At 52.3% G+C, this 16,450-nt stretch overlaps 1 protein-coding gene across 1 annotated transcript in view; it reads right to left on the minus strand.

The window, feature by feature from the left end:
* Adap1 (ArfGAP with dual PH domains 1) overlaps positions 1-15,698 on the minus strand; it is a 52,956-nt gene extending 37,258 nt beyond the window's left edge. Inside the window, exon 1 of the mRNA XM_031338483.1 lies at positions 15,438-15,698. Coding sequence (XP_031194343.1) covers positions 15,438-15,519 — 82 coding nt within the window. The 5' untranslated portion in view covers positions 15,520-15,698. The remainder of the gene's footprint in view (positions 1-15,437) is intronic.
* Between the last annotated feature and the right edge of the window lie 752 nt (positions 15,699-16,450).

A 16,450-nucleotide genomic window follows, 5' to 3' on the forward strand; every position in this document is an offset into this window, starting at 1 on the left:
TGTCCTGGAACTCATTCTGTAGACCAGGCTGGCCTCGAACTCAGAAATCCGCCTGCCTCTGCCTCCAAGTTCTGGGATTAAAGGCATGTGCCACCACCGCCCAGCTTCAACTTGAGTTTGTTACTAGCAAGGCCCGCTTCGGTGTATGTGCCTAAATTAGCATTGTTAGGATCTTGAGGGTTCTGACTCAGGCAAGTGATTATTAATTCCTTGATCCATTCATAACATGACACCATTACTGGGAGGTGGTAAAGAGCAGGAAATAGAGTCTTGGTTAGAGGAAGCAGGTGACCCAGGGTGTGGCCTTGGGGACATATCTCACTCTGGCTCCTTCTGGTATCTACCTCTTTCCTCTTGTTTCCTGCCCATCGTGATGTGAACTGTTCTGCTCCTCCACTCCCCCCCCAGCATGGTGGACAGACACTTCTGAACCCAGAGCTTTGCTGCTTTAAGATGCTTTTGTTGAGCATTTGGTCATGGCCACACAAATGCTTAAGACAGTATACAATGATAATGTAAACATAGTGTATTATAGAATTACAGTCCATAAACAACAGAGGCTTCAACCAGGAATTCAAAGCTGGTTTAACACTTGAAAATCAAGCAGGGTAGCCAGGCAGTGGTGGCACACACCTTTAATCCCAGCACTCAGGAGGAAAAGACAGGTGGATCTCTGTGAGTTTGAGGCCAACCTGGTCTACAGAGCAAGTTTAAGGACAGCCACGGTTACAAAGAGAAACCCTGTCTCAAAAACAAAACCAAAACAAACAAAAAAATCAAGAAAGAGAAACACCATTGAATCATCTTGATGCAGAAATAGCATTTGACAAAAAAACACAGCACCCTGGTGCTCATACATACACGCAGGCAAACAGCCATGCACATAAATAAAAATCAAATTAATATTTCTTAAATGCCATTTTTGTTAGCTGTTGTGGTATACACTTTTAATCCCTCAGAGGCACAGGCAGAAGGATCTCTGTCTCAAAACAACAACAAAACTATTTAAGTACTATAAAAACATGAAAGACTTAAGGATAACTTTGACAACAGATGTGAAAGACACTATATAGAAAAGCATGAAACACTGTGCATAGACATTAAAGATCCAGCTGGAGAGATGGTTCAGCGGTTAAGAGCACTGTCTGCTCTTCTGAAGGTCCTAAGTTCAAATCCCAGCAACCACATGGTGGCTCACAACCATCCGTAATGAGATCTGACGCCCTCTTCTGGTGTGTCTGAAAATAGCTACAGTGTACTTAAACATTATAATAAATAAACCTTTATAAAAAATGAAAAGAAATTAAAGATCCGTAGTGTGGGAAGAAGCCATATCTAGGTTAGAAAAGGCAAGACTATCAACCCATAAACTCTTGGCAAATTAATCTATGGGCTCACTGTAATCCACACCATATTGTCAACAGGAATCCTAACAAAGTAAAATTTCAGAAGGGCCTAGAATTTGTTCAGGCTTACAAATTAGAGCTAAGGCACGGCTCAGGGGTTCAAGCACCTTCAGTAGAAGGGTGGAGGACCTGAGTGTGGATCCCCAGGACACACACAGAAGCCGTTTGCATAACGTGAGCATCTGAGATGAAACACAGAGCCAGGAGAAGCCCTCTGAAGCACATGGCCAGGGGCCTCATGTGCACTGCAGACAAACAGCAGAGACCTGCCACAAACAAGGGTGAAGATGAGGAGTGACACCAGGGGTTGTGCCCTGACCTCCACATGCACATCCTCATTCACGTGCACAAATGCACCCCATACATATGCACACATACTGCAAATGAATAATACATAAGTAATGTCAAATCATCAAAACAACTTAGAAAAGACACCAAGACAGAACTGAGCAGCATTTTGCCTTCAGAACTTATTACTGAATTACAGTCCTCAGAACAGTGTGGCATTGGCAAGAGAAACAGAGCGGAATCCCAAAGCAAACCTTCCCTGTAATGGCATCTGAGAACTAAGTGAGATAGAATCAACGAATCAGCCAAGAAGGTAGAATCTCCCCATGAGGCTGCTAGGATGAGTAGGCACCTGCAAAATCCTTTGCTAAAATGTCTCTCCAGAGAAATCACTGCAAATGCATCACAGCATGGAGCACTAACAGGGTAGGATGGCTAGAGCAAGCACACAGCTGTGACTCCGAGTTAGTCAAAGAGCTGTTTGCTGAGCGCGTATGTGTCTGTGTGTGCGCAGATGGTCCTGTGAGAAGTCCAGGGCATGACATCAGGTCCCCTCTCTGTCACTTTACCCTTATCCTCGTGACATGGGACATGGGGTCTCTTGCTGAACCTGGAGCTCTGCTGGCACCCAGCAAGCCCCAGGAATCCTGTCTCCCCCCACCATCTCAGTGACAGGGGCACAGATGTGCATGGGGTACACCTGGCTCTTTACATTGGTGCTGGGAATTTGAACTCAGGTCCTCATGCTTTCCTGAAAGCCCACTGAACTCAGCCTAGGAGGAGTAGGGTTGGGGGAGGGAGGAGTCTCTGTAACTTTGGTTTAGAGAAATATGGGGTTGTTTTGTTTTGTGTATTTTTCGAGACATGATTTCTCTGTGTAACCCTGGCTGTCCTGAAACTCACTCTGTAGACCAGGCTGGCTTTGAACTCAGAGATCCACCTGCCTCTGCCTCCCGGGTGCTGGGATTAAAGGAAGGAAAGGGGTAGGGGGAGGAATGTTGTAATTAAAGTGTAGTCTCAATATGACAGCAAAGGACACATTACTAAAAGCAGACTTGAGGCAAGGGGAAATAAGTTATCTTGATAATATGAAAAAGATCTGCTGACTCTTTGAAAACTCCTGTCAAGAGAAGGAAAGGTAAAAGAGCAGCCACACCCACAGGAGACCGATCCGATGAAAGCCGGGTTGGAGCTCAGAGACACAGCAAAGAATAGAGGACGAAAATAGGCAAAGCGGCAGATGCTTGCCCAAAGGGGTTCTGGGGGCTACAGGAAACCCCCTCAGTCACGGAGATGCAAAGGGCCCAGAACATGTCGCTGCATTTCGGTGTGTGTGTCTGTGTGTTTCTGTCTGTCTGTCTGTCTGCATGTTCATATGTGTACATGTGTGTGTGGAGGCCAAAGGACAACCCAAGGAGTCATCCTCAGGCCCCATCTACCTTGGTTTTGGCTTTTGAGCCAGGGTCTCACTATGTAGCCCAGGCTGGTCTCAAACTCAGTGCCTCTTCCTCCCAAGTGCTGGTATTAAAGGTGTGTACCACCACATCTAACTTCTTCCACCTCTATTTATTTTATTTTATTTTAGGTTTTTTAAGACAGGATTTCTCTGTATGGCCCTGACTGTCCTGAAATTCAGCTCATAGAGAACCACCTGCCTCTGCCTCCAAAGTGCTGGGATTCAAAATGCATACACCATCACTGCCCAGCCTGATTTTTTTTTAAAAGACAGAGTCTCTCACTGGACCTGTAATTAGCTAAGCTGGCCAGGGAAGTCAAGGGAATTCTTCTGTCCTCCCCTCCCCAGTGCTGGGATTACAAGAACGCAACCACTCCTGGCTCTCTTTTCTTTCTCTCTTTGATTTTTCAAGACAGGGTTTCTCTGTGTAGCCTTGGCTGTCCTGGAACTCACTCTGTAGACCAGGCTGACCTCGAACTCACAGAGATCCACTTATTTCGGCCTCCTATTGCTGGAATTAAAGGCATGCTCTGCTATGGCTTGGCTCACTCCTGGTTTTTGTATATGGGTTCTGGTGACCCAAATCAGGTCTGCACCTCATGGGCTTAACTAACTGAGTCATCTCCCCAGCCCCCGAGGGTGTCCTAAGATCATAAAAAATGATCGGCAGCTGAACTGTGGCCATAGTCACTTCCTCCAGCTGGACAGGACGGATTCACTGCAGTATGTTACGTTTCCGCACGGGGCCCCCAATGGGGGCTGCGGGAACACACAGCCTCCCTCATTCCTCACCACCAGTCCAGGGCAGCCAGCTTGTCCAGATGCTGGCCCAGGGGTCAAGCCACAGCATGGGCTTTCTTGGAAAAAGTACTACTGGTGTGAGCAATAGGTCATGTGCCGCTTGCCTGGAGACCCAGGCTGCTCCAATGCAGCATCCGAAAGTCTTTTAGATAGAGCTGATAGCCTCCTCCTCAGGCCGACCCTCAGCCCCTCCTCCACCACATATGATGACTATTCACTGGAGTCCAGTACTGAGCCACATTGCCATCTGCATGTGACTTCCGTGTGCATGCATGTGTGCGTTCAAGTATGTAGACGTGTATACAGACTATACCTACCTGTGTACAAGTTTGTGCATGTGTGTATGGTACATGCCTGTGTACATGTTTGTGCATCAAAATGTTGATGGCAGGTGTCTTCCTCTATCACTCCACCGTAGAGAGGAGACAGCGTCCCTCACTGAATATGGAGCCCACTAATCCAGCTAGCTGGCCAGCAAGACTCAGAGACCCACATCTGCTATTTTACTTGAGTTCTGGCATCTGAAGTCAGTCCCTCCTGCCTGCCCAGCAAGACCTTCACCACCTGAACCTTCTCCCCAGACCCATCATAGCCTTTTAAAGTGAAATTCTGATCATGGTTCGGTTTGTGGAATAAAGAGAAGATACCTCAGATAGGGTCAGACACCTGCCCTAGGGTCAGACTGTGGTAGATCTGGGACTTGAATACCAGAAAATGTCTTCCAGGACCCAACTCTGCCCTTGGGTCACCTTCCTGGGTCCTGCGGCTGGTCCTTTAGGAACGGGGGAAAGAGGACTGAGACCCTGGGGTAGAAGCAACTCCCTAACGGAGTCCTTTGACCTGGTTACCTGGAAAGATTTCCTCTCAGTCATGACCTCACAGGGGCCTGCCTGTAGAGACCAGCAGCACCTGGTCAAGAGGCAGAACTCTTGTCTCAGTTCTGACAGGAGCTGACGGCAGAGAGACGGGTGACCCCAAACCTCTCAATTCTTGTCACCTTGAAGAGTCTAGCCAGGACCCCCTGGTGTATCCAAAACCCCAGGCTTGGAATGGAAGGTGACAGGGTCCATGACTGGCTCCAGGCCAGGCCAAGCTGGGACTCCAGCCTTTGCCATGTCCACTCCTACTTTCTCCTCAGGCAAGCCCTTATGCCTCTGGCAGACAGGGCCCAGCCCAGTACAAAAACACCAGTTTCTCTCTGGTCCCCACAGGTGGCAGTGCTAACCACCTGCTGGCTCTCTGGAGTCCGGTGGGAAGTGGGAGAAAGAAGGTAGAAGGAAGAGCTGCTCCCTGATGTCACTTGGTGCCAGGACTTAGAGTCACACTCGGGGTCCCTGCTGGGAAAGCCTAAGTCCAGACATGCTTCAATCCCAGAAAACTCCATCCATTTACACCAAGGAGAGGTCACAGACCAGTAGCTGTGGTATGGCCAGGAGCCAGCCATGGGGGTTGGGGGGAGGGCAAGCATGGGCAAGAAGCCAGGAGGCCCTCCTGGAGGAAGAACCTGAGCTCTGGCTGTGGAGATGGGTAGTACTGGTTAGGGGGTGTGAGGTGCAGTGGCCAAGGACAGAGCTCGGCCAAGCCCAGAGCAGTGGGTGTGGCCTCCTGCCTCACCCCGTCCTGAAATCCCCTCAGCACAGACCTTGTACTGTAAGACTTGCAGCGCCAAGGGAAACCTGGTAGGTAAACAGGCTGACCTGGAGCCAGCCCGGCCAGTGAGGTCGGTAAGGTGGGTTCCTGCCTCCAGCAGCACACAGTTGGCCTGCTGCAGCTCTGTGCCAGCCTTTAAACTGCTGTGCAAGGCTGAAGCACCTCCCCGGGTGGCAATCCCTGGCTCTGTCCAAGCCCTACAAAAGCCGCCACAGGGCCTTGTCCCAGTCTTGGAAGCATTCCAACTGAAACTCTAATTGTTTTGTTTAATTTTGACACGGGGGTCCCACTGTGTAGTCCAAGCTGGACTTGAACTCACAGTGCTTTTGCCTCCCTAAATGATGAGATTTCACCTGGTTTGTGTGTGTCTGTCTGAATGTCTGTGTATCTGTCTCTCTGTATCTGATGGTGTCTCTCTATGTCTCTGTGTGTGGTATGTGTGTGTTGTCTGTGTAATGTGTGTGTGTCTGTGCATGGTGTATGTGTGTCTATGTGTGAAGTGTATGTCTGTGTGGTGTGTGTCTGTGTGTGATATGTGCGTAGTATTTGTGTGTCTATGGTATTTGTGTCTGTGTATGGTGTATGTGTGTCTATGTGTGCTGTGGTATATGAGTGTGTATGTGTGTGTCTGTCTGTGTGTCTGTCTTTCTGTATCTGCTGGTATCTCTGTGTGTGTGTGTGTGTGTGTGTGTGTGTGTGTGTATGTCTGGTATGTGTGCATGTAGTGTATATGTGTGTGTCTCTGTGTGATTTGTGTGTTGTGTGTGTGTCTATGGTATGTGTGTCTGTGTGGTGTATGTGAGTCTATGTGGTGTGTGTGGTGTGTGGTGTGTGTGTGTATGTGTGTGTGTATGTCTGGTGTGTGTGCATGTAGTGTATGTGTGTGTGTCTCTTTGTGATGTGTGTGTTGTGTGTGTGTCTACGGTATGTGTGTCTGTGTGGTGTATGTGAGTCTATGTGGTGTGTGTGGTGTGTGTGTGTGTGTGCACTTACACAGAGGCCAGAGGAGGACATTGAAGGCCCTGCTTGATCACTCTCTACCTTATTCCCTGAAGACAGAGTCTCTCACTAAAACTAGAGCTAAGACTGGTGGCCAACAAACCCCAGCATTCCTCCTGTTTCTGACCCTCCATTCACACACACCAAACTGGGGTTACAAGTACATAAAGCCACATTTAGCTTCGTACACTGATGCTCGGGATTTGAACCCAGATCCTCATGCTTAGGCAACAAGCACACTTATCCATCAAACCATCTCCCCAGCCTAAGGCTATGATTTAAAAAGGTCCTGACATCATTGTGGGTGACCCTGGACAGCACAACCCTGGAAGCCACCAGTACAGAAGTGGACTCCAGACAGACAGCCCCAGTTCCGAATGCAACAGCACCACAGGGTGACCCCTGACAACTGGATGTGTTTACCAAATCAACTCTCCACTAACCACGTCCCAACTACCTTGTGCCTCAGTTACTCACTGTCTGACACCTCCATGCCCACCAGAACAAAAGGCCTGAGATCCTGGATGGGTGCTACAGCCCTCCAGGCCAGAGTGGGCCTGAGAGTAGAAGAAGAGTCAAGTTAAAGCCTGCACACAGGTCCTGGAGAGATGGCTCAGTGGTTAACTGCTTTTCCAGAGGTCCTGAGTCCAGTTCCCACCAACCACATGGTGGCTCACAACCATCTGTAATGGGATCTAATGTCCTCTATTGGTGTGTCTGCCCAAGATCCCAGAATTCTCTACACATTAGCTTGAAAACTGTTCTAGGGCCCAAGTCATCCCAAGACAGGCCATAAAGACAGGCCATAAAATGGCCTGGGTTAAGAGTGTTCAGGGATGTGGAACGGGGAGCCAGAGATCACAGATCAGAGATCACAGATGAGAGGCTAAGTCCTCAGCACCCACCAACACCCTGGTCGCTCAGTTCTCAGTCCAGCTGGGCCAACCACTCAAGGCCACACACCCTCCCCCACCTCCCACCTCTGCCCTGTCTCTCCTGGTCCTTTCAAGGTGACTCAGTCCCTCAGTGCTTCCGGGAGTAGCTCTCAGGCACCTGAGCAGGTCAGGCGTGTTCTGGGGCTGAGCCAGGTGGGGCAGGTGTGTCCCCCTTAGCCAAGGCCTAGGCACGGGGAGGAGTGGAGCAGTGGACCCTGTCAGTGGAATGTGGCTCTGACCGAGCCCTGTGGCTCAGCTTTAGAGAACTTTGCCCTTCCAAAGGCTGATGCATAGCTGCGATCCTGCTATATAGTTAGCCTGTCTGCTACCCAGGCTATAGGTAGGTGGGCAGCTTCAAGCTGGAGGGTGGGAGGCCTTCAAGAGAAATAGAATACAAGATATGTATATGTGTCTCTGGAGTGGCATATCTACAGAGCTGCCCCCCAGCAATCCACCTGCATGGGGGGAGGGGGTCCCTTTCTCTGGCTTACCACTAGGGGTTCTTTTTCCTACCCCACTGGAATGAGAGCATCAGGAGAGAGACGGCTGCCTCTAGATGCTGCAGATTCCCACAGTTAGAGTTTGCTCTCAGTCAGCTTCATGGTCCTCGATGCTGGAGGACCTCAGACTCTCCTCTAGGCAAGGCTCCTACCCACAAGTGGAACTGCCCCCTCCTCCCTGCCCTTGTGCCTCCCCCTCCCATTCAGATGAGGACACGGTGCTTGCCTCCCCACAGTCCCTACCCCTGACACTCCTCCTTTGGGCCAGCAACCTCTTCTCCGGGTTCCCACTGCCACAGGTGCTGAGGCACCCTGCTCTGCACCTCAGCTGGGCTCATGGACTCAAAACCTATTTTAAGAGCCAGCTAGAAGTGATGACGCTGTAAGAGACTGGGTTTCAGACACCACTGTGTCTTCATGTAGCCGGTTAATTTTACCACATGCAGATTACGCTGGGAGGATTTTTAAAAAGGAGAAAGAAGCATCCACATGCGGATGCGCCCCAGTTCTGCCTCTCCTCAGAGGCACACTCAACCCAACCCACGCGTTCCAACACCCGCCCCATGTTCTGAGTGGCAGCTCTGCCCTCCAATACCACCCAGCCCGACCACTTTCAGATTATTTATTGATTTGGGGGGGATATTTATTTACTTATTTATTTATTTATTTTTGTTTTTGTTCTTTTTTTTTTCCCCAGTTTTTCAAGACAGGGTTTCTCTGTGTAGCCCTGGTTGTCCTGGAACTCACTCTGCAGACCAGACTGGCCTCAAACTCAGAAACCCGCCTGTCTCTGCCTCCCAAGTGCTGGGATTAAAGGCCTAAAACACTACACCCAGCCGGTTTTCATTTTGAGACAAGGTCTCACTTTATAACGCACAGTGACCTCAAACTCATATCGATCCTCTGCCTCACAGCATCCTGAGTGCTGGGATGCAGATATGTTCCACCACACCTGGGTTCTTGGATACATCCTGTCTACAACATCAGCGGGTGACCCTTTCACACAGTCAAAAGCTGGGACACTTCCCGGTTGCTGTGCTTCGTGGCTCCCACTGCAGCAGATAAGAGTCAAGCCCCGCAGTGGTTGTTAGAGCACCCTCACACAGACGCTGGCCCTCTAGCTTCTCTGGTTCACAGAGTTCTGGATACAGAGTAGAACTCATAGCTAAAGTCTAGACCTCTTTTTACTTATTTGGAGAGACCGTCTCACTGAGTTGTTTAGGTTAGCCATGAGCTTGGTAGCCTTGCTGCTTAGGGTTGAATTTGTGATCCTCAGTGTCTTGAGTATTTAGGGTTATCGGCCTCTGGCACCAGCTACAAACCACACTGCGGGGACTCTGGGTCAGGTTGTGCCCCATCCATCTCTCTTCTAATCTGTGCCCTCCCTGTGAGCATCATTTCCTGATCCCAAGTTCAAGCCCCGAGAGCATGGCAACGCTTGAGCCAGCATCCCTGGGAGCACCTCTATGGTCCTTCCTATAGGTAGGGGAGAATTAGTTCTATGGTGGAACCTTTCAAAGACCCTCTTTCATAGCTGGACATGGTGGGGCAGGCATGTCATCCCAGCACTCAGAAGACATAAGAGGAAGCACAGCAAGCTACAGGCCAGCCGGAATTCATAGTGAGACCCCATCTAAGAAAAAACAAACAGACCTGAGGCCATAGCTCAGTTGGTCGAGGGCTTGCCTAACATGCACAGTGCTATTGGTCCCACCCCCAGCACTGCATAAAAAACAAGGATGCTGGTGCATGCCTGTAACCCCAGCAGTCAGGAGGGAGGTGCAGGCAGGAAGGTGAGAAGTTCAGCTCATTCTTAGCTACATAGTGAGTTCCAAGGCCAGCCTGAGCTACATGAGACCTTGTCTATGAATAAATAAACACAAGGCGGGTGAGGTGGCCCCAAGGTAATAGTGTCTACTGACAAACTTGATCCGAACTTGATCCTTGTGACCCACAAGGTAGAAAACAGATGACCAACTCTTGCAAGTTGTCCTCTGACTTCTACATGTGTGCTGTGACATGCATACCCATGCACACACATGAAATAATAAGACTTACAAAAAAATGCGATGCAACTGGCCATTTAATTTAGACCATCCTACAGTCTCTGCTGTGTTGTTCCAGAGCCTTCTATACACCCAACTTGTCCTTTTCTTGTTCTTCTATCTCTCCAAACCAGATCAGGCACCTCCACAAGCTAGCCCAGTGGTGGAGTTACTCCCTAGCTTCTGTTAGGTACTGTGAGGGCAATATCAGGGTGTTGGCTCCCCCCTACTCCCTACCAACTATGTGGCAGTAGCTGTCCACCATAGCAAGCTCCTTCTGCCAACTCTACCCACAGCATCTCCTGCCAGCCCTGTGTGAAGTCCCTGCCTGCCTCAGTCTCCCCGGCCTGGGCATTGAACATGTGCACGGAGCTGGTGGGCATGGGGGTGGGGGTGGGGGTAGGAGGAACTGATCAAAGGTTCCATCCCAGAAAGGCTCAGCTCCTTCCCCTGCTGTGAACAGCAAGTGGCTCCCACACCCATAGCCACACTTCTCAGGCCTTCAAGCCACGCTGTACCAGGACACCCTCTGTCACCCTTGGATGACCTTCCTGCCTGGTGCCAAGAAAGCACTTGCCAAAGGACACTAAATCTAAAGTTGTCAGTGGCCTGGGTTTGAGCCTGTATCATTCGCATTTAAGATGCACGTGGGCAGGGTCATGATGCCTGCATGCATGCAGAGAAACCTGCTGGTCTTCTGGCTGGCCCAGCAACCCAAGGGGTCCACTCTGGGGGAACTCCAGGCAGCAGGCACAACAGTATACTTCAGGGATGGAGGGCTGGGGCCATAGGTCCTAAACAGTGATTTTTAACCTTCCTAATGCTGTGACCCTCACGTGGTGACCCACAACCATAAAATTATTTCACTGCTATTTTACAACTGTAATTTGACTACAGTTTTGAATTGTATTGTAAGTATCTGATAGACAACCCACCAAGGGGTCGGGACCCACAGGTTGAGAACCACTGGTTTAGGCAGAAGGAAAGCTGGTCAGAGCTGAGGCAGAGGAGCAGGCCTCCTCTGAATCTCAACCTTGAGTTCAGACTGGCCGCCAGCACTGTCCCACCCAAGAACAGTGGAGCTTTAGCAACCAACATTGTCCTAGACAGGTGAATGGCCAACCACAATACGGACACCACCATGTAGAATACTACTCTGCTCTAAAAAAGCAAACATTCCAACATCTGCTCCAACACAGCCGAGCCTTGCTGTCGCACGAGCAAGTGAGTCCAGCCAGACCCCGACCAGACAAATGTGGTGTGAGTCTACTCAGAGAAGACTCGTGGAGGGTCTGATCCCTTGTGAAACCAAGCAGAGTGGAGGGTCTTGGGAAGAGGGAAGTGGGGGGACAGTTAGTGCTTAATGTGTAAAAGGGGTTCGGCTGAGAGAGATGAGGGCGTCTTGGTAGTGGATGCTGGTGACAGTTGCACAAAACTGTGAATATGCTTCATGTCTCCAAACTGCATGTTAAAAATAGTTAGGGTGGGGGCTGGAGAGAAGGCTCAGCGTTTAAGAGCACCAGCTGCTCTTCCAGAGGACCTGGGTTCAATCCCCAGCACCCACCTGGAAGTTTATAATTGTAAACTCCAGTTCCAGGGGATCTGACACAGACAGAAATGCAGGCAAAACACCAACCAATGCTCATAAAATAAAAAATAAATGTTATTTAAAAATAGAATAGTATGTCTGTACATATACATACATATATATTTAGCCATATACACACATATACACCATACACACCCACGCACACCCACGCACATACACACACACACCAAGTAGGCCTGGTGGTACATGCCTATAATCTCACCTATTTCGGAAAACGAGCCAGGAAGATTGCAAATTCAAGTCTGGGCAGATAGACTTTAAAGCAAATTTGTTGCCAGGACAGGACAGTCTCAAAAGAAAAAGTTTAAAGAAAGAGTTATAAATGTAAATTAGTGATAGATCTCATCTAGAGTGCCACAATGAGGGGGCTGGGGTAGAGCACCTGCCTAGAATCCCCCAGTGAGGGGCTGGGGTGTGGCTCAGTGGTAGAGCCCCTACCTAGAATCCCCCAGTGAGGGGCTGGGGGCGTGGCTCAGTGGTGGAGCACCTGCCTAGAATCCCCCAGTGAGGAGCTGAGGGTGTGGCTCAGTGGTGGAGCCCCTGCCTAGAATCCCCCAGTGAGGGGCTGGGGTGTGGCTCAGTGGTGGAGCACCTGCCTAGAATCCCCCAGTGAGGGGCTGGGGTGTGGTTCAGTGGTAGAGCACCTGCCTAGAATCCCCCAGTGAGGGGCTGGGGGCGTGGCTCAGTGGTAGAACCCCTGCCTAGAATCCCCCAGTGAGGGGATGGGGGCGTGGCTCAGTGGTAGAGCCCCTGCCTTAAGTCCCCCAGTGAGGGGCTGGGGTGTGGCTCAGTGGTAGAGCACCTGCCTAGAATCCCCCAGTGAGGAGCTGAAGGTATGGTAAGATGGTAGAGCTCCTGCCTAGTATATGTAGGGCCCTGAGTTCTACCTACAATACTACAGATAATGGGGTGGGGGGGGGGAGAACCTCTGGGCCACTGCTTTAGACACAGGGTAGTCTGTCAGACCCACATCTCAGCCCTGGATGCCCCCTCTCTAAAACACATACACAGGGACCTTCTCTTAACCTGAACCTTATTCCAGAAACCTCTTCTACTGAGGGCTGTGCCAGAAACCATTTCTGAGCTCCCCGAAAGCCTTCACGTGTAATGAGGAACCCATGCTCTGCGTCCACCTCTTGCTGGCCCTAGGTTCATTCCTGCCTAGCCTTTGTCTGGGACCTCAAGAAGCTTGGATTGACAGCCCAGGAGCAGGGTCAAGTGACAGCTCTGGACCTACCTAGTTAGAAGCAAGCACCGCCTTCCTCCCCCTAAGCCTTTAGGGCTGCAGGTCAGGGCTCCTGGGAGTTTGGGTTTGACCAGCATCAAAGCAAGAATGAGTGATTCTAAAATCTTCCAGGCCATTCAATGGTCAGATGCTTGCAGAGAGTACCTGCCACCTTCACAGACAGCTTGGGAGATGCAGAGCACACCCTCCCTGTCCTATAGCTTTTGGCAGGACAGAGATGCCGACAGAGTCTTGAAAGAGAACGAACTATGCCCTGTCAGCATCCCACAATAGCTGAGGGTGAGCTATACCCAGCCCTTGACAGGACAAAGACTCTAACGGAGTCTTCAGGGAAAAGGGGCATGCCCTGTCGATAGCCCACGATACCTGGGGTGAGAAAGTATCTGTGGTGGGTGATGATGGATGGACCCCAGGTACAGGGTGCTGCTTCCCACAGTCGGGTGAGAATTGCTCAAGGCTGCCCTGGAGTCCCCAGAGCTGATGGCCAGAGGTGACCTGCGCTTGCCATGATGTCCAGCTGTCCAGGTGGATGTCACTGTTTCCCGGGTACCCTAGACTCCACTGAAGTGGTCAAGACGAGCCAATCCAGAGGACAACATGGAACACACATGTCTCCCCCGCCCCGCAACAAGGCCACCATAAGACAGGAGACTCCAGAACAGCATTGCAGAACACAGGAAGACCCAAGGAGGGCATGCCACAGGAGTTATGAGGCAGGCATTGTGGCTGAGCCTGGGAGAGAGGCAAAGATGGGAGATTTGTATAGACAGTGTGTGTGTGTGCCCAGAGTGGGCATCAGGAAACTCAGTCAGTCTTGTGGTCACCCACGAGAGTTCAAGCTGTTGAGGCCTCAGTTTCCCTGCTCATAAAATGGAAACAGGCCTTCTACTTAGTCTCCCTCGCAGGAGAGGGAGGGAAGCAAGCTGTTATTATAAACCAAGTCTGAAAATGGGTGGCTTGGCTTACAGTCAGCAAGGGCTGGGCCCCGAGAGGGCAGTAGCTGTGGCCACCAGTGGCCTGCAACTGGCTAAAGGTCTGGGAGGACACTACATAGGTGAATGGTGTAGGGTGGTTCCTACTGAGGGTTCTGGAAGCCCCTTCTTCCTCCTGCCAGGCCCGGAGGTCTAAGGGGGGTCTGGAAAGTAGAAGCTGCTCCTGGGCTGGGTGGCCAAGGAATATGGAGAGGGGTGAGCTTCTCTCCTGGGGTTTACCCCCCAAGTCAGGTTTCGAAGCTAAGCAACCTATCAGCCTTCCTTACCAGGGACTCCAGCATAGCCAGCTTTCCTAAACAAGTTGAAAGGCAAGTCTGAGAGAGGGAGGTGGTGAGAGTCCACCGAGTCAGGTCAGCTGGCAGCAGTACCACATAGCACCAGGGAGCCACCACCCTGCCGCACCAGTTGGCAGGGCCCTGCAGTGCCCCAAGAGACCAGAAAAGGGCTACTTCATCTTGCCCAGCTTCCCACTGAAGCTTGGTCAGTGTCTCCTCCCAGGGACACCAGGGCCCCTGGGGTGGCATGCACTTACAATTGGCTAGCAGATTCTCAGCCCCAGGCTGGCACTCTTCAGCCCAGAGGCGGGGGTGTGAGGGGACAGATGGGGAGGAGGTCCTATTTTACAGACTGCATCTCAGGGAGGTAGTTATATCCCCAAGGAACTGATACCTGGTATGTTCTGAGGGGCTCATTCTAGGGCCCCCTGATACCCCTGAAATGTCTTGCAGGCCTGTCCCTACCTGCATACTCAGATAGGATCAGCCTGGGAGTGCCAGCTCTAGGAGCCTGATAGCCGGTCTGAGAACCCGGCCCTTTCTTCATAGCCAATCCTGAGCCCCTGCGTTCTGGCCCCTACAAATCCTTCCAAACCAGGCGCAACCAAGGGACAAAGTCTGGAAGATGTGTGACAGATGTGTCTGTAGCTCCCACCTGTCTCTCCCACCCACCACTGTCCTGGTCCCAGAGAAGCTAGGTAGTGAGAGCCAAAGGCACATGGCCAGCCTGTCCTCACAGGGGCCACCCAAGGCTCTGCATCCTCCCCAGCCTTGAGTCTGTTCAAGACAGTGGCCCCAGGCAGGGATGCCATGACGTCATCTCCAGGTAGCTGGGAGCCAGGTGGACCCCATACTCCCTGGCAGATACCCTGGGCTCACTGGCCGCTTTCCCTATAAGCCAACCGCCTCTGCTGATTTCCTCTTTTTTTTTTTTTTTTTAAATACCCTGAGACGCCAAGGTTTCGCAAGGCTGGGGAGGGGAGGCGGCTGCGGGTGACAGCGTGACACGCAGCCCGGCGGGGGAGGGGAGGCGGTGGCACAGGTCGCGCGGAGCCCGCGAGGTGCCCTCCGGATGCTGCGCCCCGCCACCGCCAGTCCCTGCCGCCGGCAGGTGCACTCGGGCCGCGCCCCAACCCAGCCAGGACCCAGCGCGTGGCGCGTCCCCATCCCCCCGCACCACCACGCAGTCCTGTCCACCCGGCCGCACCCCGCGCCTCCGCCCGTCCCGCACCTACCCGGGACTCCGCAGTCAGCGCAGCGCGCATTCCCCGGCCGCGTCAGCAGCTCCAGTAGCGCCCGGCGCCGCTCCCCGGCCATGGCTGCGCGGCCACCGCGCCGTCCCGAGCACGCCCGCCCCGCTAGGGCCCCGCGCCGCGCGCTCGCCGCCCGCCTTGCGCCATCGCCGCCGCTCAGCCCGCGCGCCGGCCCCGATCGTGTCGCCGCGCGGGGCCGCCCTGAGCGGAGCTGCGCGCGCGGGGACCGGGGAGCAACGCACGGCGCGCCCGGGACGGCGCGGCCCGCGGGCGGCCCCCAGCGGTGCGGTCAGGGAGCGGCCTCTTCGAGAGCCGGGCCTCACCCGGTCCACCTGGGGCGGGGTCGCGGGGAAACCCGCGCTGCGGAAGGATGGGCCACCCCACACGCAAGCGTGCCTGTTGGGTTGAAGCTGGGGACCTGGGTAGCTCAGGCTAGCCCTACCTACAAATGACAAATTCCAGTGCTCAAAGGATCGGAGGGCTCCACCCTCACACGTGTCCAAGTCCTATACTCTCATCTTCCAGCGATAGGACAGGAGCTGGCCACACCCCTCCCGATCTCCCGCAGGCTCCCTCCCAGAGCCAGAGCCGGGTGTCTACTTCTTTACTGGCCCTAGCATTCATTTCTCTTCAAATTCCATCTTCTCCATTATAAACGCAATAGTAGCCATTTAGAAGCCAATGGCCACACCCAACTGAGAAATGAAAACCACCTCCAAAGCCTCCGGAGATTCTGAGGACCCTCTGTGCCTTCCGGCCGCCTTTGAACACTCCACCTCTAGTCCCTACCCCTGCAGATCTACCACAGTCAGGATGTTGGTCGCTCCATGATATGGCCCTGGAGTGTTCCCTGCCCCGCAAAGGCCCCTGTGTTGGTGCACAGTCCCCAGGGTGGTGCTATATTGTGGTCAGGGATACTGGGAGGAAGTTAGGTCATTGGGACCCTGGCCTCTTCCTCGTGCTTTCTCTTGCTTCCTGGAGAGGAGGGGTCCATT

This window comes from Mastomys coucha, unplaced genomic scaffold (genome assembly GCF_008632895.1).
Source record: "Mastomys coucha isolate ucsf_1 unplaced genomic scaffold, UCSF_Mcou_1 pScaffold22, whole genome shotgun sequence".
NCBI lineage: Eukaryota > Metazoa > Chordata > Mammalia > Rodentia > Muridae > Mastomys > Mastomys coucha.